Here is a 23,517-nt window from a genome sequence, read left to right as displayed (position 1 = left end):
ACTATTATTGTGAATCAGGGACCATCGATCGATTTATAAGTGGTATGGTATACCTGAATGACCCTTTATGGGATGGTGAAGGTTGTATAAGTGGACAATGTTGCAATTCAAGTAGCCTTCAGCCGTGGTTTTATCGTCAATTAAATGATGAGGTCAACCAACAAGACATACAGGTAAGACTGTGCTCTACAAGCAACAGAACAGCAACCCTTGTGGATCAATTGGAATTGTACATTCAGTAAACAAAGTCACACATTTTATACATACATGTACGCGTGTGTGTAACAGTGCAAATACCTCGAAACTAGTTTAGATTACAAAACTAATGCGTGATAAATCTCAGATCCTTCTGATAAAGCAGACAATATAAGCGTCACCTATCCGAATCTAAGTATCTTATGTTCATTCGATTTATTCAGCAGCGATGACCTGTTATGGTTGGGCCCAAAAGAAACCTAACAAAGTGTTTCGATTGTGGGGTTGGGTTTGCACTCCTCAGCTGCAGGAATGGACAATGAGGCGGGAGTCGAGAAGGCTAGGATCCATTCGACACTCTCACGGGTCGGATCTCCCCCACTGGTGGTGATGGAATCTGATAAATACAAGTAAGATCACGAATAGCTGCTCATGCGCAAGAAATTTTGTATCCAACATCGATTGTACAGCTTCCACTCAATTTTTATGTTTTTAGCATTGAAGATGAAGCTTGGGCAGACACAATGGATCCGAAAACTGGCTCTGTATTTTATGTGGACCCTGTGAATGACCCCGAGCCAGTTCAAACGTCGTTAAAGCCACCGGGAAGTCCCCTTTTGACTTCCCATGGGCGCACCAGCTCTGCTGGGGAGGTAGCCCGCACACCACCTGACAAATCACCTAAATGGGGTTTCCGTAAGATGTTGACATCTGTGAGTGGTGCGACATCAAAGAGATCACGCGATGACACAGACTTCAACTCTTTCAGTGAACCTGACCTCCGGGGCTCACCACGACCACCAAGAAATCGTAAGTATGTGAACCCATTTGCTACCACAATGAGCAATGGTGGTAGTAACGTACTGGAACCTCAACTGATCCATACTGTACCACCAACCCCTACCTTATCTGTACATGTTAACTTACAATCACATGGAAAGCCTTGTGGTCTCAAGACTCTGGGAATTATTCCTGCTAGACCAAAACTAGTAACTGGTTCTACATTGAGTCTTAAAAGTCCATCAAGATTTTCTGGCCATGAACCAGTGATAATACGAGAATTGTTACCAGACAGTGTTGTCGTCAAGAAGATATTACCAGGGGACCATTTGGTGTCTGTGAATGGTTATGAGGTTCATCACAGCAATGTAGATGTTGTGCTTGCTAAGGTGGCGCTGACTGCAGATGAGCTAGTGCTACAGGTGGTAAGGGGGAGTGGCTCAGGACAGGCTGCAATGGCAGCAACATCAATGGATAGCATTAACCAAGAACTTATAAAGTTGTTGTCAAGAAAAGGCAGTCAATGCTCTCCCAAACCTGTACATAGATTGCCCCACATGTTAATGTACCTCACCCTCAACACTGCTGAAGATGATGAAGAAAATAAAGTAGGAATCTCATGCATGTGTGTGTGTATAACCCTTCCCTGTGTAGGACGTTTTGTACATGTATCCTGCACAGATAGACTCCACTATTATGAATAAGGTGTATCATTTACGAGCACTATGTCTCACACTGACTGATGTAATGACATCATCAGTGGCATCTGGTAACTGCTCTTGGTAAGCCGCACATGCTCATTTGTATGTATGTAAAGTTTGTTTCTTATGTAGTACTAGTATTAGTGTAGATGAGCAACTGATGTCTCTGGTTAGCATTCAGTATGATAAGGAATTGATGATGTTGGCAATACCTGCTTACTGGTATGTTGATAAGGATACAAAGCAATAAGACTGCCTGGAACAGTTAAAGTAGACTTCATTACCTTAGCTTGCCAACAAACTAAGTAGAACTTGAGATATTGAAAATGCCACCCCTTTAGTATTGTTATCTAGTGAGACATATTTTGGTGGTCCCTTTGCTGTAGTTAATAACACATGTGGTACTGGTGTATTTTCATGTATACAGTTGTAGTGTGTATGAAGCTGAATCACTTGCCAAGCAGGTTGAGCAAGTTTTAAGCCTACTTTATCAGACGCCACAAAGGTTTGTTGTACTATTGTAATTTCAGTTATTGATGTTCTTTTGTTCCATAGAGCTTTTACCTCTGAGGCAAACAATCAACAACTTAGCTACCTTTTTGGTCTCTTCTTTGAGCACTTATTTGCTGCCAAGAAATCTACATCACTTCAGTCATTCCAGTTCTGTCCTTCCGTCACTCTTCCTGTTAATCTCAAGGTGTGAATGCTTAAGTAGCTCCGTTTTGTTTAGCCAGTTGGCATTCCATAGGTCAAGTTCTCGTGTGCTCTTTCCAGCTTAGATTCAGCTGATTTCAGTAGCAATACCGTATTCATGCACACGCCAATGTCATATAGCTCTCTAGGATCCTGCTTGTTTCATAAAGTAAGCATTTAATAATTATATGTGGCCTTTATGTACTTATCATTCAGGGTAGTTTGGTATGCAGCCATCTTGCTGATGATGATTTGAAAGATGTGATACTCTTTTCAATGATGCATTCACTTCTCAAAGTCACCAGCCAGCAGAAGATTAGTCAATTAGTAATATGGCGTAAGGTACTATTAATTTAATATGTTTGGTGGCACACATTGAACAATGTATTACAAAGATATACCTGAGACGACTACGCCAACAAAAGTCAATCACCAGGGATTACTTTATGTTGACTGTTGGGCTAGGATACACAATAGTCTACCAATTGATGGAAAGTGCATCACAACCTGATCACGATACAAGTAATATTCACATGTAAGATACTATAGGTGACCGGGCCTGCGAAAATAGGGCATGTGGGCACAAACTACACCCTGTCATTCTACAGGTCAGATCTCAGTACTGAAACAGAATAGTTGGATTTTGTAACTTGTATCATAAAGCCAATTAAATACTTATTAAGAGCTGAAAATTACATTGCTATAGCATAATGGTACAAAGAGTTACGAGTGATGGAAATTTGAAAAGGTAGGCAAAAATCATGTCCCCACATGCCCTATTTTCACAGGCCCGGTCACATAGATTGTTTACGTGTATTACTTTACATGTCTACTAGAAATGTACCTGATGCTATCACCATTGATAAGATGCGTTCACTCATCATGGAATTAGATGCTAAAGGAGTTTTGCAGAGTGTTGAAGCATGGTATGCTTTAGATGATTCATAAGTCATATATTTATATTTAGTGCTGTATGTACACTAATAGCAACACTTCTAGTCCAGTTCCTTGTACACAATCAATTGATGCTGCCATGATGTCAATTCCACGGAACAGTACCGTCAAGAGATCTGCAAGTCTAAGTGTATCAGACTTTGAGGAGATCTCAGTCAACACACCTCTCTCACCCTCTGCAAGATCAAGGGGTAGCAGTCTCATTGGTATAGGAAGTAAAAAGAAATCTCTAACTGCCAGCTTGTCTGCTGGATCTGATTATCCAACTGCACACACTAAAGCACCCTACATGTTAGTGAAGTGTTTGTTTGTGTGTGTGTGTGTGTGTGTGTGTGCGTGCGTGCGTGCGTGCGTGCGTGTTAGAAACAGCTATATAGCAATTTTTACTATCTGGATATCCTGAACTAAGGATATCCTACAGATACCACGCGCATGTGTGCGTGCGTGCTTTGGTTGTTTGACAGTTTTGTTGACTTATGACTTTTGTATTCTTCAGGTTGACAACTGGTTTGGATAATGTTTTGTTTCATTATGTTTCCATGGACTGGGCTAGAGGTGTGTTCATTAGCCCTACCAGCACATTGACATCTCAACTACATGAAGCAATGTTGGATACCTTTGGGAGAACCTGTGTCCACATACGACAAACTCTGTTTTCTCAAGAACATGATCTGCAGGTTAGCAAAATATGCTTGTACCCATTTGATTATGAATTTAAGCACTACCTGATTGAAGGCTACAGGACACTACTGCAATCAAGTGCTAGTGTTTAAAGCAGTCAAGTTGTGGAATAATAAGCCCATTGAAATATTATTTCAAACTTATGAGTCTTAGGACATAGATGTTGTAAATGGGGGGATATGACTCCTAACTTTCATCGGTTAATGCTTATAACACAAGATCAAGATACTCTAATAGAGCAGTCAGTTACTCTAATACAACAGTCGCACTTTGATGTTATCTGTAAGTAGTTGCTTAATTCCATGTCATCAACACAATAAAGATAATCTAAAATACCATCTTAGAACTTAAAATTGAACTTCTTGAGAGACCCAACATGCATCTTTGTTGTATGCAAGTGTTTAACTAAAGTTAACCTTCCACTGTCTTGCCTACTCCACTCTTGTGGTCTGGGGAAGGGGCGGAGAAATAGGGAGAGGGGGCATAGGGGTACCTTCCCCTCTTGGTTTGGTGGAACACTATGAATCAGTACTGGGAGTGTACGAGATCGAGATACTCTAATAGAGCAGTCACCTAACTACTCTAATAGAACATGCAGCAGACATATAAGTTGGTACTCCTATGCAATTAATTCAATCTGTTTCCATTAACATATACAAGTACACAAAATATAACATTTCTTATTGTTTTACTGTGATTTAATATCATGTACTACTCCAGCTTGTATCAAAACTTTTTATCGATGTGCAATATGGTCCCTACTCTAGTTGAAAAGTCCAGTTTTTTGTTTGCTTGCTTGTTAACTTTTTTTTGTACATTAAAATTATTATGATTGGTGAACCCACGCATACTGCATCAAAAGAAAGAACAGCACCACGCACCTCAGCAATCAATTATCGTCTAAAAAGTGAAGTATTTATTACGCTTCGTTCTCAGCTATGCTCGATCCGTTACACAGCATTACGAATCAAGAGCTGTTTGAAAAGCACCTCTGCAATCAAAGTAGCCACTATGAAAAATACAGACAATTTCCATTTCAAAGGGAAGCCATCGTGTGCTACCGCCAAATCGACACCTTTCACTGTCAGCCAAGATGAATGGGACACAAAAGAGGACACTGCTAAGTCCATGAAGAATGCATTGTATGTACTGCAGTATGCCAAAAGGCACCTCTTGGGCCAACACGATGTCGAACAGTGAAAGAATCAAGCCTGTAGCCTTAGCCGTTATCGAGTTACATTTGTCTGAAGGCATCAGGCAGTCAGTCAGTAGAAAATTCCGTTTAATATATATATATATATATATATAAATTCCGTAGCAACTTATTGATAGCGTTTCAGGTCAATCTGAAAGCTTGTTTGGGCCTAACCAATACTGCCTCATCGTTGTCAGGAAAATTGAGGCTGGTTTTTGGGTGATGTTTTTCATGGGCCATGCCTACTCCTTTGTGGTCCCTACTATATAGTACTATAGTCTCATGCCCAGACCGCTTTTTTTCTTTTTGTGTGGGGGTGGTGAAAAAAAGGGTCTGGTGGATCTCCAATACATTTTTTTTGTGCAGCCGGATCTACAACTTTTAGGGATCATTGATTAGTGGTGATGAATAGCAAAGGCCTGTTAACGAAGCAACAATAGGAAATACGGCGCGCGTACCCAAGGATGCAGCCTTACCAAGCAAACGCGCACTGTATTTCCTATTGTTGCTTTGTTAACAAGCCTTTGCTATTCATCACCACTAATCGACGATCCCCAAAAGTTGTAGATCCGGCTGTACAAAAAATGTATTGGAGATCCACCAGACCCTTTTTTTTGCCGCCCCCACACAAAAAGAAAAAAAGCGGTCTAGGCACAAGACTAATAGTACTATTGTACTGTATCATAATCCAGAACATGAGATGCCTTCATTTACTAATGTATCTACCGTAGAGTCTAGTTGTTAAGCGCATATATATTAAGTGCATATTACCTGTTAAGTGCATACCCGTTTCTCCTACTTTATCATGGTTGATAAGCACATGTGGACAAACGCGAAGCTCCAACATGAGACGAAGCTATACAAGAAAAGAAACATTAGAGGTTTGCTAGTCAAAATTTCACAAAGTACAAAGCCAAAATATGTGCCTTTACTATACTTACCAAGCGAAGCAGTCTTCTGTAGTATGCTCCACACAAAGGACTCAGTGCACAAAAACTGGATTCAAAATATTAGTACATGTAATGACTGCAATTCACACCTCCCCAAGAGAGTGAATCCATAATAATCATGATGAGGTTTATTTATTAGGCACATGCGCTTAACAACTATATGCTAATAGCAGTATTTTTTTGCGAACTTTTATTAGGTGTATGGGCCTAACAACCAGACTCTACTGTAATAATATAATCATTGTATTGCTATAATATTATAGGAGTATCACTGAAAATGCTCTCAGATTCAATCTCAAAGCATAACTTTCCTGTGGGAGCATGCCCCAGACCCCTGTAGCATTGGCATATAGTACGGTTAAAGATTTTGTAACTTACAACTACCCCACATGACTTGCCACCCCCCCCCCCCCCCCCCCCCTCCCACATACACACACTTTTGAGTACTGTTCTCCACCCCTGGTCAGGGGCAACCTCACTGAGTACAAATTTGGTCCAATTGTAACTGTATATTAGGGATCATGGAGGTTTGGGCTTTTCTGGAAAAAATATCACCACAAAACCATGCCTTCATGATGCCTTGACAGTATTGGTGAGGTATAAGCACCAAAAATGATTCAGATAAGTTGCTACAGAACTTTATATTTAGGAGAATTTTCTACTGACTGACCAACTGCCTGATGCCTTCAGACAAACGTAACTCGACAACCACTAAGGCTACAGGCTTGATGTTAGACATTGCTTCAGCCTGACTGGTGCCTTTTTAGATACCGCAGTGTGTAAAATGCATAACCTACTTTTGTCCCCCATTTCATTTCACTGACAGTGCATAATGTTGATTCACGGTAGCACACATGGCCTCCTTTCTGCTGATATTGCATTTGTAACGAAATTTGCCCATGTTTCCGTAGTGATTGAAGAAGTGTTGCTCGTACTCTTGTAATGCTGCGTAATGGGCTGAACATGAAGCATAATAGCACTTCACTTTTTAGCAATAATATGGTTGGGGCATGCGTTCGGACACAAAATTAATTGTATGGTATTTCAGGCACCATTCTCCTTTTGATGTAGTATGCATGGGTTCGCCAGCCATAATTGTGCTGTAAAAAAGTAAACAAACAAGTAGAAGGAAATATTAAAGGGATCAAAGAAAAAAGTAGTGAAACAGGGGAAAAGCTAAAAAGGTGAAACAAGAGAGGTTGCCTACCTGCTCTAATTCAGTCACGGTTATAGAATGAAATATAGGGATTAAATGTACACTTACAGCTTCACTACTTTCTATAGCTATTCCCTGCTTTTTTTCTTTGATCCTTAACTTTTCCTTCTACTTGTATAAAAGGAGAAAATAATTGTGAACTTTCTTAAAGATTTTGCACTAAATGTGGTAGGAAATAATGGACTTAATAGCTACAGTAAAACCTTTCCAATCACGGCACTGTGTATCACCTGTCTAATCTTCCCTTTGAACCAAATTTGTTATTAGTGTGCAAAGTTACCTCCACAAGGTGACTAACAGTGGTTTTGTGGGCTGGCCAGTTTTTTTGTGTATCATGAGTATGAAATTCTGACAGAGCCAACCAAGTTAGGATAATCCAAAGGCTGCAGCACATGTTGCTGTCAGACCTTCAGTGCTGTACACTGCAAAGTACTAGTAAGAATAAGCAGTTGTAATGATGGGAATAGAACGACTGTAGCTTGGGACACATGGCTTTTCTGTTGGTGAAAAACATCATGAAGTTATGTTCCATCTGTCAGCAAAAATGAGGATGTACTGTGACTACTGTCTCTTTAATCTTGTGAGCCAGCCACTCTATAGTGTGTGTGGGCATTAAAGACATCACCAGAACACCAAAAGTGACTGTTCCAATTATAATATTTTGTCACCGGTGTATGTTCTATTAGAGTAATTGAATGGAGCTCTGTATGTTGCTTTACAAATTCACTTATCTGAACACTTTTGTCTAACTCCAGGATAAATAGTGTTTGGATAATTGAGAATCAACTGTAGATCTATGCTTTCTTACTTGACAAGATGTATTACAATAGTTAATTTCTTTGTAGAACACAAAATTCAGATATCCAGAAGCTGATAGTGAAACAGATGAAGGTGATAGTCCACACAGACCAGTGCTGGAACAAGGAGTACTTGTACAGTGTCCTTTACCAGCTTCAATACTCTCCGACAAGCACAGTAAAAATGTTCCACGATTATCATACTGGATTGTTGGGTTAGAGAGCACTTAACTTTTAATTGTAGACATTAAAGTTCTGTTTTACTGTAGGAGAAGGTTGACAGAAACTGGTAGAGAGTTTTACGTCTGCTTTCAGGATTCAGTCCCACAGAGTGCTGTTGAGCTAGCATTCAGACTTCATTTTGGTTCAGTTGACTAATGTACATGTACCATGACAATGACAACTTGAATTTTTCTATTGTGACTATAATCCATATACCAAACTCACTTTTTCTCTACCATGTATCTGTGCATACCATTTTGTGAATGTACTAAAAAATGAAGAACCGTCATTATTATTAAAATAATAAGACACAATAAACAACGTCAATGACTCCTAGGTCACATGCAGCCACTAGAGCAAGGTTGCTGTGTGGGCATGGCAAGGAAATGTTGAGGAGTATAAAATGCATGTACTTGCAATAATTCTTGCTTAGATGAGCTAATACAACACAGAGAAAAACAACGGTGAAGCAGAGTAACTCTGTAGAGACATTGCAAAAATTGAAATCCATTCATGTAGCGTAGTGCCTATATAGACCCTTTAATTGAGATAATCATTTTACTTTTTAATAAAAGCACAAAATTTTCTTATAAGGTTTGTAACACGTGTACTAAGAAGGGGAGACATGTATAAGTCCTTTGGAACCCTATTTTTGGACCTTGTCAATTGAACTATTTGGAAACAATCAATATATCAGCTGCAACATGATAGCCCAATAAAACACTATAATTATGAAACAAATTATTTCCTCAGTCTGGCAGCAAACAAAATACTGGAGTTTTGCATTTCCTATGATGTGCATCATTTCTTTATCAGGTGTATAACAAAAGTTATTGAATGATGAAGTTTTAGTTGGTTACAGGTGGACATAAAATCATTGGAACATCAGAGCCGTATATACCAAGCCTTTGCAATTTGATCAACACTGTAAGGTAATTACTTGATACCAAGGGATTTCAATAATTTTATGCCCTCATGTAAATAACCAATTAAAACTTCACTGATTCAAAACAATGCAGCCACATCAGGATGATCCTTGTATAGCTAGAGTTTAATAAAACCAGGTAGCTAGCTATATTTAGCTGGCTATTTGGTATAATATAATCAGGCAGTACAATATGTCCCGCTTTTAGATGTCCCGCTTTTCAGTTCTTGTCCAGCACGTTTGCCTCTTGTGCTGGGGGTGGTAGGAAAGGGCATTACATTTAGCCCGGGAAAAAAAAAAGGCAGTACAATATTATTGTTCAATGACAGCCGGTTATAGATAAAGTTTATGGGAACTAGCTAAGTCCCTCAATACTATTTTTTACCTTCTCCGCCGCCCCTGGCTGGAGTCTATTGGTTGTATGGTTATCAAAGTCCACGTGAAAATTAACCGGATTCTTCACGTTTGATTGCAAAAAACTTCAAGACCACAGCTGCGATGACGGATGAGACTCACGTGTGACTGCACCTGCAAAGCTGTTGCTAAGGACAGCATGGACGAGCGCGGGAGTGAAAACGCCAGCCTGGGTGACAACTTGTCTGAAGGTTCAGATACTGCGAATGACAACAAAAAGTACGTTGCTACGTATGTATTTATAAATACTTTAATGACAAGGCAGGTTCAAACACAGAGAGTAGCTGCTCGGACAACGTCACATACGAGGTCACATACGATAGGACGCCGCCACCTTGCATGCAACTTATAAGCTATCGTGTGATGGTCATTGATAAAACTATCTGGATTGCAGACATCGCCTGTTTCCCGCCAGACGAAGTACCGTAAACGATGAAAGTTTGGCGCAGAATAAGCATGCAAAGCAAGTTGCAGTGTGGTTGCAGTGGCGAATTTACCATACGAACAGATACTAAACAGCAGCTGATTGGCGACTGAATTAAGCTTGGCGGATTTCCTTGATTCGCTAAATGAGCTTTATAGGGCTTTCTCAGCTACCTATACTTTCCGGAACGGGAATAACCGCGTCATGCGCGTGTCTTCTGCCATTTGCTGAACTTCTGAACAATCCATATCACGTGCGCTATGTTGCTATTTTGGTTGCGTGATCGATCTGTTGCCTCCTCCTCAGGTTGCAGTTTCCCTCTTAGATTCCCTGTTCAAGGTTCGTCTCAAAGACCCCCTGGATCCGCCCTGATTCATCATACAGTACAGTAGTACTGTATAGTAGAGATCGTTCAAGCCCAAAATGCTTTCAGAGCAACCCCATACACGTGACAAGTTTCTATGGAAACTAAGACTTTAAAAATGTATTGAAATATTTGGACCCACTTTGTACGTGTGCAAATAACAGTAATAGATTTTTCCATAAACTCATCAGCAATCTTTGATGTTTCATTGAATAGCCACAATATTCAGCTAGGTTATTGTTATTACCAGTTAGGCACTGAAGGGTGTACACAGAAGGCAGAGCCTGTTCAAGGCTACAAGCAGAAAAGAATTGGAGCAGAAAAGGATAATTGATATGGTGATTTTATGACAGCAATAAGATTATATTTGTTGGCATGTGAAATGGCAATATCATATTGACATCTTGTATAAACAAGTCCCTTGGTTAAATTTATTTCTGCTAGGAGATTATAGCTACTGGTCCAATAAAAAATGATTAGTTTAGATAAAGCACTTTCCATACAGCAAAAATGTTTTTAGCAGTTGTAAAAAAGAAAATAGATGCTGGATTCTTGTATAATCGTAACAGTAGATAGCTTTAGCCACATACCATATAGCGGGAAATTTCCAGAGGGTATAATTTTCGGATAATGATCATTGTGAACTATTTCGGAAATAAATTTTCGGATAAGGACCATGATCAGCACTTGACAGAAATATACGGAATTGTGCTCTGGCAAGGCAGGTGAAGACTTCTGTGCGTCATCAGGTCATGATGATGCACAGATTATAGAGAAAGCACCGGCGCTTACGTGCCCCTCTATAATCTATGGATTATGTGATGGACTTCACGTAATGCCTAATAGTGATACTAATCCCGTAAACAGCTGCTCTCTTCGCTATTTCCGCCTTCTCTTTTCCTGTGTAGCTACACCCGATATTCACCACGTGGTTTCCCATTTTCCTGCTTCCACTGGCGTATCTCCATCATTCTGGTGACGCCTGAATTGGCAACAACAAGTGCAGAACTAGGGGTTATCAACAGGTAAATAAGAAATACTGGTATCGCTACTCTGTTTACACACCTTGAAGTACTTGAGGAGCGCTATGTCAACTCACGATTTTTACTTAAATGTAGACTACGTATGAATAAGCAATTTCGGAAAATTTATTTTCGGAAATTATTTAGTTTTCCGAAATATCCGAAAATTACACCCTCCGGAAATTTCCCGCTATACGGTATTCTTCAGTATTCGTGTTCTTATGCTTAATACAGAGCCAGAGAGTTAGTAAGAGAGCAGCAGGAGTAGCTATTAAAGGCAAAGCAGCAATAGCAAAGGCAGGAGGAGGAGCAATGGTTGCTGGTAGTACCAGCAAATTGTATGCATAGTAGCAGCAAGCCGCAGTAGCTATACATGCAGCAGGGGTAGCAGCAACAGCAGCAGCAGTATGAATGCGCTTTGCAGGGAAACACAGGTCCCTAGGGATATGCATGCAGGAAACAGGAGTACTCAGGGAAGCTATAACTATGACACTGACAGACGGACACTGCCCCTGCAAACTTTTTTCCGTACAAACTATACATGTATGGAGTGCTTGTTCATCAGACTAGTATATAGGAGCTACTTGAACATTGTAACATAGACTAGGTCCTGGATTCACAATTAGCCACTGTTCCAACCCTTTAGCGGCATGTATAAAATTGTAAGAGCAGTGTGACATTTTCTGGAATTGTTCCTTCCTGGTTACTATGAGTGGAAGACTTGGCAACTGCTAGGAAGCAATGGCCTCTGATATTGTTGTATATAGATATGTCTAATTTGTATATTCTGTAATGTTTTGCTGCCGGTACTTTTTAAAAATTTTATGGTAATATACCTGACCCCACCCTGCAGGGCCGCCCAGAGAAATTAAGGGGCCCAAGGCAAAGAGTTAAAGTGGGGCCCTTGACCCAAGTTGTAAGGTGAAGACCAAAAAAAAAAAAAAAAAAAAAAGGTCACAACCTGCTGGCAATGACAATAACTACCCATCGCCAACCATATCTCCTTATCTATAAGCTTGCTACATGCTACACTGCTCCTCTGAAGAATACTGTGACTGCTCTATTAGAGTATTTAGATCTGACTGCTCTATTAGAGTATATCGATCTTTTAAACAGGTATTCAGGGGGCCCTTCATGGGGCCTCCTGGGGCCCCTTTCAGGCAGGGGTCCGGGGCAAAATGCCCCAGTTGCCCCCCCCCCCCCCCCCCCCCCTGTGGGCGGCCCTGCCACCCTGCACTGTCTATATGGTCACATGACATCACTCGGCTGTTGAGACCTCACCCAGAAGACACAGAATAAATTAAACCCTGGTACCCACACTTGGCAGCATGAATTACAGAGTGATACAGGAGTAGTTCTTCAGCTTGGTCAGGAAGTTGAGTTGCATGTGTATGCATATGAAAGCTAGATCTACAATAGCATAGTATAGCAATAAGTGGCACAAACAGCAGCTAGAAACATGCATTGCCTAAGGGCACAGCTGTAGGCCGGGTATGGGGATTACCCTTCACTCACCTCAGAGACCTCCTCCTGGATCTGCCCCTGGACATCTACGTATTAAACATGAGCGGAGTTATGAATATTGGATAATAACTGCCTACCCACATGTAAACTAAGCAAGAAACTGGTACTGAATCCAGTTGCATTGGCTTAAATGTGATTACAGTGTGTTGCATACCATAAAATCACTCCATATGACAATATAATATTATTTTCCCATCCAGAAGTTTAGCATGTATTGTTCTTATTCATTGCTAAAAACCAGAGTAATGCAACTGCTCTATTTAAGAGGATAGGGAAATTAATAACATGTGGGCAATACATGGCAGTTACTAAACAATGCTACAGTTATATCACAGGTCATCAAGATGTTTTTTGCTTAGAAACAATAATCTTTCCCATATACCTCTACAGCCTAAAATGATGGTATACCAATTCTATGTCACTAGGTTTATACAACTCTTCTATGCATTATATTGTACATGCTCACAGATGGTGTTACCATTTTTTCCCACAGGTTTAGCATGCAGGCTAGATTATAGGAACTTTAAAGTTCATCCTTTATCCACTTGACTAGTATATCTGTTCTATTTGTAACATAAATTTAACTTAAGTATTATGTGTGTGTATATACATACGTAGGGAGAAAAATGAAAAGAACAATGAAAATCCTGTAGGCTTGCCTGCTCTGGTAAGTGTAGGTATAGATGTCATTGTTGTTCTTATTACTACAGTGTAAGGAAAACATTGGAATTTTTAAGTTCGATTACTTTAGGCTCCTACACCTGAAGATATACTAGTGGACATTTAATTCCTAATTTAGTCATGGAGGGACACTTGAAGATATACTAGTGGACATTAACTCTAAATTTAGTCGCTAAATTAGCTATTAAATGTCCACTAGTATATCTTCAGGTGTAGGGGACCTCCCTTGTTTCCTTACTTCTTTCTATGATCCCTAATCGAACTTAATTTTTCATTGCACTTGTTTGTTCACTTTATGACTAACATGCACATATACCACATCAAAAGAAAGAATGGTACCAGACTTATCTTAACGCATATATCCCAATATTGAAAAGTGCCAACTGCCAAGTGGCCATTACCATAGATTATATATTCCCTACGGTATATAATCTATGCCTTACACTTTGTTTTCAGTTATGTTCAGCGCATTATACAGCATTACAAATAAGGAACAGTACAAGAAGTGCCTCTACATTCAATCCAGTCACTATGAAAAATACAGAGGATAGGCCAGACAATGTAGAATACCAGTTTCTCATCCTTCAATTTTGATGCAGTGGCAGATCTAGGATTTTTAAAGGGGGTTTCTGAAAATTGGTATAGCTGAATAAGGCATCAGATGACATTTTACCAGAAAATTTTGAGATTTTAGAAGCTGTGAGATTGGATTTTAGGCTACTTTTAGTTAGCAATTACAATAAATTCAATACTTTAAACTGTAAAACTATAGCTAACTATAGGTGACTATAAGCTGTAGCTTTGATTGCTCTATTAGAGTATTTACTTGACTGCTCTATTAGAGTATCTCGATCATTTTTAATGCAGTGGGAGATAGTGTTGCTGAGGGTTTAATAGCTATAAATGGTGTTAGTTAAGTGCAGCTGAATGCATGCTACTGAAACACAGTGGTACATAGTTGTTTGATATGACAAATTTTCAGTACAACAATGTTTATGTATTTAGACTGCCACTGAGCTAACAGCCCATTTAAACTAACCATCCAGTTCGAACTAACTTGAATCAGAGCGATTTCCAAGTCAGTGTAAATGCGTACCATATCGAACCGAACCATGTCGAACCGCTCTGAAATGGACCTGCTAGGGATGTGGGTCTGGTTCGAACTAGTTCGCTCTACTCACCCAGTATAAACAGTTGCGAACCTGCAGTTCGATTTGGCTCTAGTAAGCGGGATAAAGATACGGAGAACTACAGTTAAAATGGTGACTGTAAAGACGAAATGAAGCAACAGCGAAGTATTTAGGGGACAATACGGAAGGAAAGCCTCAAGAACAACAAAAGGACTCAAAAACAAACAGGTACACGTGCGAATGAACAACTAACCAACTCCATAGAATTGAGAGGTTGTTGCCTACTAACCTTACGATAACAGAGCACACAAATCCTTTAACTCCATCAACAATCTCTACTTCGATAAAAATTATGATTGTGGGTTTTAAGTTTTTTGGTGATTGGAGCGGGTTTGGCCTTCATAGTATAAACAGTGCTAAAAATAGCTACTCCGCCACTGTGATGGGTGCATGGTTATTATTGTATGCCCAAAACCACAGCGACAGCAAGCTATCTGTCACTACAGGGATTGCCAAAGGCTTTGTGCTCCCAATTTTCCACCTTTCTGGAGCAGGGAAACGTTTTCTTACCTCTAAATGATGTCTAGTCTACCTCAAACATAGAAATGCTTGCTCACGTGATCTATTATAGCAATAATGAGACTCAACTTACCTGGCCTTACAAAAAAAAAGGTAAGACATCACACACTACTATGAATTTACACTTTGAGCTGTCAGTGAAGAGAAATATAGGATCAAAGGTAAGTCCATGATGCATACATTGCATGTACTGCAGTGGCACCTGTCAGGTTGAAGCAACATCGAGCAGTGAAAAAATCAAACCAGCCATTATTGAGTTATGCTTGTCTGAAGGTATTAGTAATCAGTTAGTCAGGCAATAGAGAATTCTAAAAAATGATTTTGTTTACCTATTGGAAGGAGTTTGGGTCAGACTGAAGGCACTTTTGAGTTGGGGTTTTCACTTTCCCACAACAAAATGTTGGCCAGAAACCAGCCTCACAATACCCTCATGGTGCCTTGGCAGTATTGGTTAGGTCAAACGAAGCCAATATACAGTTACTACCGTACTGTGTGATAATATGTACATTTATATGTGGTCTTCCACACACATCCAATTCCATGACTTGAGTTAGTGTTCAAGTAATGTATTAACCTGAACATTTTCAATCCATTACGCTATGTTTGCATTAACTTCTGGCCAAATTTCAGGTGAATAGCTCTTTCCAATCTGAAGTTATAAATTTTCAAAGTTGGTAGGTAAGATGTGTGTGGAAGACCTCTTTTCGCACATACAGTATAATTATCATGCAGTTGTGGATGTTTGTTATTTGCTACAGCTCGGATTTTCTACACAGTCAGATCGTACTTTCCTACTGATTGGATTATCGCTAGCTTTCATCCATGCTTTGACGATTACAGCATTGTGGATATTATTTAGTAATGTGTTCAGAAATTTTGCGAACCATCGTGTTTCGTATAACTACTTTCATTGCATAAATCAAGTCACAATCAACTGCAGCAATCTGCTTTATTGTTCTACTATGGGTAACCAAACAGGATGTTGTTTTGATCACTCCTCTTACAAATGTATTGAAACAGACCAGTTCCTTCAAAATATGGACTACTTGACCATATATGTAATCATATGTGGAGTTGTTGTCTTTTTCATTGGATGGGGACATTCTGCAATCTTTCGTTACACTGGAGACAGACAGATGTTGGAAATACGTAAAAGATTGTTCAGTTCCATCATACAACAAAACATACAGTGGTTTGACACCATAGCAACTGAAGAAATTACCAGTAGAATGATTGAGTGAGTAGTTTACAGTATCAGTATTATACATCTTGTTTTGATGATAGCTAATATCAGGGGCAGATTTAGGATTTCCAAGGGGGTACAGGGGGCATCTATTGTGGGAGCTAAGAAAAGTGACAACCGGTTGACAACTAGTGCACACATACTTTATCTAGGGAGGTCAGGGGGTATGCCCTCACAGGAAAATTTTTGCAAATTTAGTTTTCTGAGATTGAATTTCACAATAATATTGTTACTGAAGAAGCATTGTGAACCTCTTTAGGTATTAAAGTGAATTCATTATTATTTTTCTAGTAGTGACAACTAGTTCTAGAGATTTACAAAAGGCACAGCATAAATGCTGCACTATGGTTTGAGTCCAATGCTGAAGTTCAATGGGTCTAGGAGGTGGTCTTTGTTGGATGTTTTATTAGAGTAATTGACTGTTCTATTAGAGTATTTTTATGTTTAGCAGTTTTTTTTACTCTTGTTGATTCCTAGAAGAGATTAGCTCTTCTCTTCTCACTCTTTCCATCTTTTCGTTGAGATTTAATTGCACTTGTTCTGTACCTTCTAGTGTCGCATAGTAAAAATTTGGAGGGAGTGCTTCAGCCCCCAATGCACCCCTACCCTCTAAATCCGCCACCTTTGAATAATATATAAACATACAAAATGGTGATATCACTACAGTCCAGCATTAAAAGTAGGTTAGTACTGCTGACCCAGATAACCCACTGACTGAGATAGTAATCTGAATTGGACCTGGATAAATTGAAGCAGAGGTGTGCATGCATAATGCACACTTATTTCCCTTAGTCACACAGCACAATATGTTGACAAGTATGTTTAGCTACCTGGAGTTGATCATTTCTTACCACTATTGTTGAGTTTGCTGATACTTGTGGCACCTACAACCTTTGTTTACAAATTGATGTACAGTATGCTGACAGACTGTCTTAAGTTCAGCCTTTGAGGCATATGAGCTAGAAAACAATAAAATGTGTGCTTTTGTAAATGTAAATGTTATCTCTCTTCAAGTTAAAGCAGATCAAGGATGACAAGACACGCAATATATCTAGAATTTTTGCTACAGCATGTAAAATGGATTCTTGCTAAATGCAATGCAACGTCCATAGCAGTAGAACTATAAGAACTGCCTACAAGTCACAGATGAAAAGTTGGCCTAATACTGTATACTTCCCCTGAGCATTAAATTTCTTCTGCCATGTAACAATAATGCAGTTAAACATTTGTTGCAAACCAAGCATGTCACACAGGTGACTTATTTGCTATACCTGAAGAAAGAATGAAATGAGACTCATGTAATTGAAATAAACACTTCAGGCTTTTTACTTTGAATATTTCTTACAGGATTAAAGTGTTCCTGCATTATTTTGCATTGCTAAAGAAGCCATTTACGGAAACATTCTTGGATGACAATTAATTCATCCTTCTGGGCTATAGTTTCCTTTGCTTTCATCCTCCCCCTATAGACAAACATTTTACTGTCCAGCCTGATGACTTTTAGCTGTGTATACATATATATATATATATATATATAAGGACATTACGAAGATAATAGTAACATTCCTGACAAAGGTCCATCCTTATTTCCATCTTTACCTACATTTGAGATTACCGAACAAGGAGTCTACAACTTGTTAAGTACCTGTGACACATCCAAATCCCCAGGACCTGACTCCTTGCATCCGTATGTACTGAAGGCCACAGCTGCCGAATTATCTCCCATTCTAACTCATATTTTCAAACAATCACTAGAATCTGGTGAAGTCCCATTACAATGGAAGCATGCCTATGTCACCCCAATATTTAAAAAAGGTTCCAAAGCTCACCCAGGCAACTACCGTCCTATCTCACTCACCTCAGTAGTTTGTAAAACAATGGAGCATATCATCGTGAGTCAAATTATGAAGCATTTGGAGGACCACAATATTCTTTCAGACAACCAGTTTGGATTTAGATCAAAACATTCCTGTGAGACTCAACTACTCATTACTGTTAATGACATTGCAAAAGATATTGACAGGAACCTGCAAGTTGATGCTGCTATATTAGACTTTTCTAAAGCGTTCGACCGAGTAGCTCATTCTAGACTTCTCTACAAATTAAATTACTATGGTATAAGAGGAACTGTCTTACAGTGGCTAGAGTCCTTCCTTCATGGTCGTACCCAACAGGTTGTAGTAGAAGGCTCTAGATCTTCTACATGTCAAGTTACATCTGGTGTTCCACAAGGTTCCGTACTTGGTCCTGTGTTGTTCCTAATTTACATTAACGATATTGTAACAAACATCAAGAGTGAAATTAGATTATTTGCTGACGACATTCTACTCTTTAAAACTATAGCTACGCCCAACGATCACAGAATACTGCAAAATGACTTAGATTCCTTAACACAATGGGCTAGCAACTGGCTGATGGAATTTAACATTCCCAAATGCAATATTTTACAATTTACAACCCACCACAGTAAAAGCACTTTTACATATAAAATGTCTAATATTCCATTGAATATTGTATCAGAGCACACCTATCTTGGTATCCGCCTCCATCATACACTATCATGGGAACCTCATGTTAACTATATTTGTGGAAAGGCAAACCGTCTTCTTGGATTTCTGAAAAGGAATTTATATAATGCCCCAATACAAATCAAAGAACACTTATACAAACAATTATTGTTACCTTCTATTGAATACTGCTCAGCTATCTGGGATCCTTATCACCAAACAACAGTTAGCAAATTAGAAATGATCCAACACCGAGCTGCAAGATTTGTTCTTAATAAACCATGGCACAGATCCAGTCAACAACACAGTATTAATTACCTTCAATGGCCAAGTTTAAAAAGTAGGAGAAGAAATGCTAGACTTATATTATTATTCAAGATTGTAAGAAACTTACTGGTGCTACCAAACCATTGTTTACCCCAGCCAACCCCTGTATCATATACTCGTGCCAATAATCCCCTCAAATTTGCACAGCTGCAATCCAGAATTGATTTATATAAGTATTCTTTTCTGCCAAGAACAATTATTGATTGGAATAACTTGAAAATTGACAACATCAACACAATTAACCTTGACACTTTTAAGAACATTATAGATAAGCTAAACAATTTGTGATTTGTAATGCACATTAGCGTGTTGCCCCTGGTGGGCTTTGCTAATTAATAATAAATAATAAATAATAATAATATTTTGTGGAGAGATCCCTATACTACTGCAAGTACTACAGTACTTGGTCATATAACTGTGGGTTTGTATTGTGGGTTTGTATTTTTACATGTATTGTAGAAAATTGGACAAATTACACTCTGGACTTGGAGAAAGTTTGGCAATTATGTTTCAATCTGTAGTGACTTTTATAAGTCTGAGGATACTTGCAGCTATTTACCAATGGAGGCTTTCACTGTTTTTTCTTGGAGAGTTTCCTTTTGCAATATTAGGTGGAATATTTCTGAAGAAGGTGAGTGTACTGTACTAGTTTAATACTGTAGTTATTACAATGTCTTGTACAAAGATGGAAGAGCTACAACGTATTAAGAAATCCAAGGACGGAAAGGGTACAGATTATGGAACAGCAGGTGCCATAGCTGAAGAAGCAATATCTGCAATTCATACTGTTACCAGTTACGGAGGACAAGTTGACATCATTAATAGGTACAAGTACATGTTGATACAAGAAGGTTCTATATCTTCAAGTCCAAGCAAAATGATTTTGAAAATGTCACTAATGGTACAGATACTGTACATGTGATTTGGTACAGAGCTCTAGTATAATAACAAAATTTAGAAAATTGGCGGTTCATTACCAAACCACCAAATTTAAAATTTTTCAATATTTAAAATATATATATTACTTTCATACCTCGTTTCCAAGCTTTTGATAGCAATTGTTGAGGTATAGGTTTCGACACAAACCAAGTGTGACTTCATGGATTAAACACACCTTACTGGTAAATTAGCGTGGTTCCACGCATGCAAATGAGTGTGGCTCACGACAGAAGCTGCCTGCTGTAGCACTAGACCCATACTTGATTAGTCGGCATGTCTCTGCATAAGCTTGCAGACAGCAACAGACATGGATTCATGCACAGCCATTGATAAATGGGTGAGGCTCTGCGTATTGGACCCGGATGACCCAACCCAGTTTCAATCATGGCAGTTGCACGCTGTGATTTAATCTACAAGATTTATATAATTTCAGCAAAAAAAGGATTGTACAGCATGCACGATTTGTCTACGCTACGTTCAACCTTCAAATTAAAATTTTGCCAACTGCAATTTTATAGCAAATTGCCAAATATTAGTTACACCAATATTTGTTGTTATACAGTACAATGCTTGTTGTCATAAATGTGAAAATCTATAGTACAGAATTGTGCTGTAGAGTTGGGGTTAGTAACTTGGCCTCAAGGAACTTCATACATGTTTCCAGTGATGCCTAGAGTAAATATACACAACCATTTACATGTTGGAGATACAATATCATTAAAAAGAACTAGTACATTAAATATCCAGAGGTGATATCCAATACTACTACTTGCAACTCTGTCATATAACACGTTATATTATATTATATACTCGTTACTGCAAAAATTATAACATGTTCTGTTACATATTATCTAGTACTTGGCTAGTACTGTTTATCATGGTTAATTAATATAACCGGTTAGCATACTGTAACAATCTTGATAATCAGTATATTGAGATACCAGTATAGGATTGTACATTCAATTACTCAATTTGTTGATGGTTTAGCAAGCCACACCCCATACAAATACATGTACTGAACTACATTGTTTGGTTATTGGGATGCATACCACTTCATATTAGACCCAAGAAATGATGCACTGTAACAAGAAAACTATATACTAGTTAAATATATCACAGCTAGTGCAATATGGAAAAATATAATGAGGGAGCGGGTGAGAGACCAATTCAGCACAAGACGAGGCCGAGTGCTGTATTTGGCTCAAGACCTCACCAGAGTGCTATTTTTTCATACTACACAAATGTAACAGTGCTTTAATTGGTTTAAAGTGCTTTCTGGTTGTCTTTGTTTGGAGCGTTCCTTGGTTTTCAGCCATCAGGCGATTGATAAGTGTCTATATATAGTACAATACAAGTTTGGTGATAAAACAAACAGATAGCATCCTTTTGGCTACTTCTGGTGATTTAAACGTTATGCACATGATCAACAGTACTGTATTTTCCATACGCAGTGCTGTATTTTCCTTTAAGTGCTTGTATGGCGACAATAGCATTCTTGTTTGTTTGATCTTTCCCCACGCAAGTACTTTAAACCGATACCGTGTATTCAAATTTCAATACTGACAAGCACTAGTATTATCCCCAACTCTGACTATGACATGATAGATACTAGAGCCAAGGAAACAGGATAAGTAACCAAGTGGCACACCAATTTACTACGATAGAAAAACGATCGAAACACTCCACATGTTATTGAAATCTTTAAATGGCAGTTTATGGTTTAGCCTCTGACTTTGACAACCCAAAGGTAGTGTAGTTGATGCCACAGTTTTTTCCCCTTGTTGTGAAGACCAGATTCAACAGAAGTAAGCTCATGGCCAACTATTGTGATTGTCCCTATGCTTTGAAAAATTGTACGCACACATGTAATATCTAACACTCTATTTAACCATTACATATTTTTTTAGATATGGTGAAGCACTAGAAAATTCCAGAAGGAAACAACAGAAGAAATTCTTAGTTTTTGGATTCATATTCTCTCTGGCAACCTTTTTCTTAATCTCGTTTGTAGGTGTCAGTTTTTGGTAAGGATTATGATAAGTGTGGTAGTAGAAATCATATATGTACAATATTTAATTGACAAAAAAGTTTTCATTGCGTTTGCGTTCCGTTGTGCACATTTTTCAAGCAGAACTACTAAGTATATAATCAAGACACACGATAGTGCAGCCAAGTACAGCCAGTGTGCATGGCACATGACAGACAAGTGTGTATTTACAGGAACCAAGAAAATGCCATTCTTACGCCTCCATAGCTTGATAGTGCCTTAATGGAAATTAACTGTGGAGACTTCCTTTGGGTAGAGCACCACCTGTTCCAACCAAATCCACCCTACTATCAGCAGTACAAGCATAATTCACCACATTTTCAGTCCAATTTTTGTTCACATCAGATGAAGACCAAGGGAGTTACAAGTAATTTTTTTGAAAAAATGCAAAAGTAATTAATTTTTGTCATGGCCACAGGGTAAACCACTTGAAGCAGTAACTTGAAAATCTGTATGTACATGGGGTAACCAACATAGTGCAAAACCTTTTGTGATTTGAAATAAATCACAATAACCATCATGAAGTTATAACAAAACCCCAACCGTGCCTAGCAAAGCACGCAATCAAGTTTTGCTAATAAAAAGTATTAGTTGCCATGCCTACCAGACACTAGTTAATGGAATGAGCTGAAAATAGGTGTTTTTTTTTAGAAAAGCCTTTCAGTGATTTACAAGGAATCAGATTTAAAACCACTACAAAGCCAACTAGTGTAAGGGTCATTCCATACCAAATCAACAAAAAAAAAATCCGGACCCCTTTCAATTTTCATGAAATTTGGCACAAACATAGACCCTATCAAGAAACTTTCTCACACCAAAATTTGGTTCATTTCATTGGTCTCCCTTTAAGTTATGACCACTCAAAGTTTCTGCTGAAAATTTTATTTTGCTTACACATTTTCAATAAAATGGCCATAACTTTGCTTATGATTCAGATAAAAACTTCTGGTTTAGATTTTTGAAATCCTTATTAAATTCTCTTTCAGGTGATGTATAATGTTTTATAA

General features: G+C 38.6%; 2 protein-coding genes across 2 annotated transcripts; both read left to right on the top strand.

Moving 5' to 3' along the window:
• Positions 1-371: 371 nt before the first annotated feature.
• On the top strand, positions 372-8,693 carry LOC136237861 (protein inturned-like). Its single transcript, XM_066028085.1, has 14 exons — positions 372-605; positions 692-1,583; positions 1,630-1,757; positions 1,809-1,898; positions 2,104-2,181; positions 2,232-2,373; positions 2,425-2,538; positions 2,586-2,711; positions 2,765-2,904; positions 3,206-3,295; positions 3,357-3,614; positions 3,820-4,000; positions 8,211-8,377; positions 8,432-8,693. Exons 1-14 carry the CDS (start codon positions 508-510, stop codon positions 8,538-8,540), a joined length of 2,613 nt encoding a protein of 870 aa, XP_065884157.1. The 5' UTR covers positions 372-507; the 3' UTR covers positions 8,541-8,693.
• A 1,121-nt stretch (positions 8,694-9,814) lies between these two features.
• LOC136237663 (multidrug resistance protein 2-like) lies at positions 9,815-22,491 on the top strand. The gene is made up of 6 exons (XM_066027881.1): positions 9,815-9,942; positions 13,676-13,724; positions 16,206-16,684; positions 19,984-20,155; positions 20,210-20,349; positions 22,371-22,491. The coding sequence occupies exons 1-6, from the start codon at positions 9,815-9,817 to the stop codon at positions 22,489-22,491; spliced, it is 1,089 nt and encodes a 362-aa protein (XP_065883953.1).
• The last annotated feature ends 1,026 nt before the right edge of the window (positions 22,492-23,517 follow it).

The sequence above is a fragment of the Dysidea avara genome, chromosome 11 (assembly GCF_963678975.1).
Source record: "Dysidea avara chromosome 11, odDysAvar1.4, whole genome shotgun sequence".
Lineage (NCBI taxonomy): Eukaryota > Metazoa > Porifera > Demospongiae > Dictyoceratida > Dysideidae > Dysidea > Dysidea avara.
The sequence above is the reverse complement of the archived record's forward strand: the minus strand, read 5'-3'. Positions and strand labels throughout refer to the sequence as shown.

What these genes read in the sequence shown, in the direction of transcription:
- LOC136237663 (XM_066027881.1), top strand. Translation starts at nt 9,815, where the DNA reads ATGAGACTCACGTGTGACTGCACCTGCAAAGCTGTTGCTAAGGACAGC. An exon ending in ACTGCGAATGACAACAAAAA is followed by an intron (nt 9,943 to 13,675) that starts GTACGTTGCTAC and finishes ATACATACGTAG; the next exon opens with GGAGAAAAATGAAAAGAACA. An exon ending in CTGTAGGCTTGCCTGCTCTG is followed by an intron (nt 13,725 to 16,205) that starts GTAAGTGTAGGT and finishes TATTTGCTACAG; the next exon opens with CTCGGATTTTCTACACAGTC.
- LOC136237861 (XM_066028085.1), top strand. Translation starts at nt 508, where the DNA reads ATGGACAATGAGGCGGGAGTCGAGAAGGCTAGGATCCATTCGACACTC. An exon ending in GCATCTGGTAACTGCTCTTG is followed by an intron (nt 1,758 to 1,808) that starts GTAAGCCGCACA and finishes TTTCTTATGTAG; the next exon opens with TACTAGTATTAGTGTAGATG. An exon ending in TTATCATACTGGATTGTTGG is followed by an intron (nt 8,378 to 8,431) that starts GTTAGAGAGCAC and finishes GTTTTACTGTAG; the next exon opens with GAGAAGGTTGACAGAAACTG.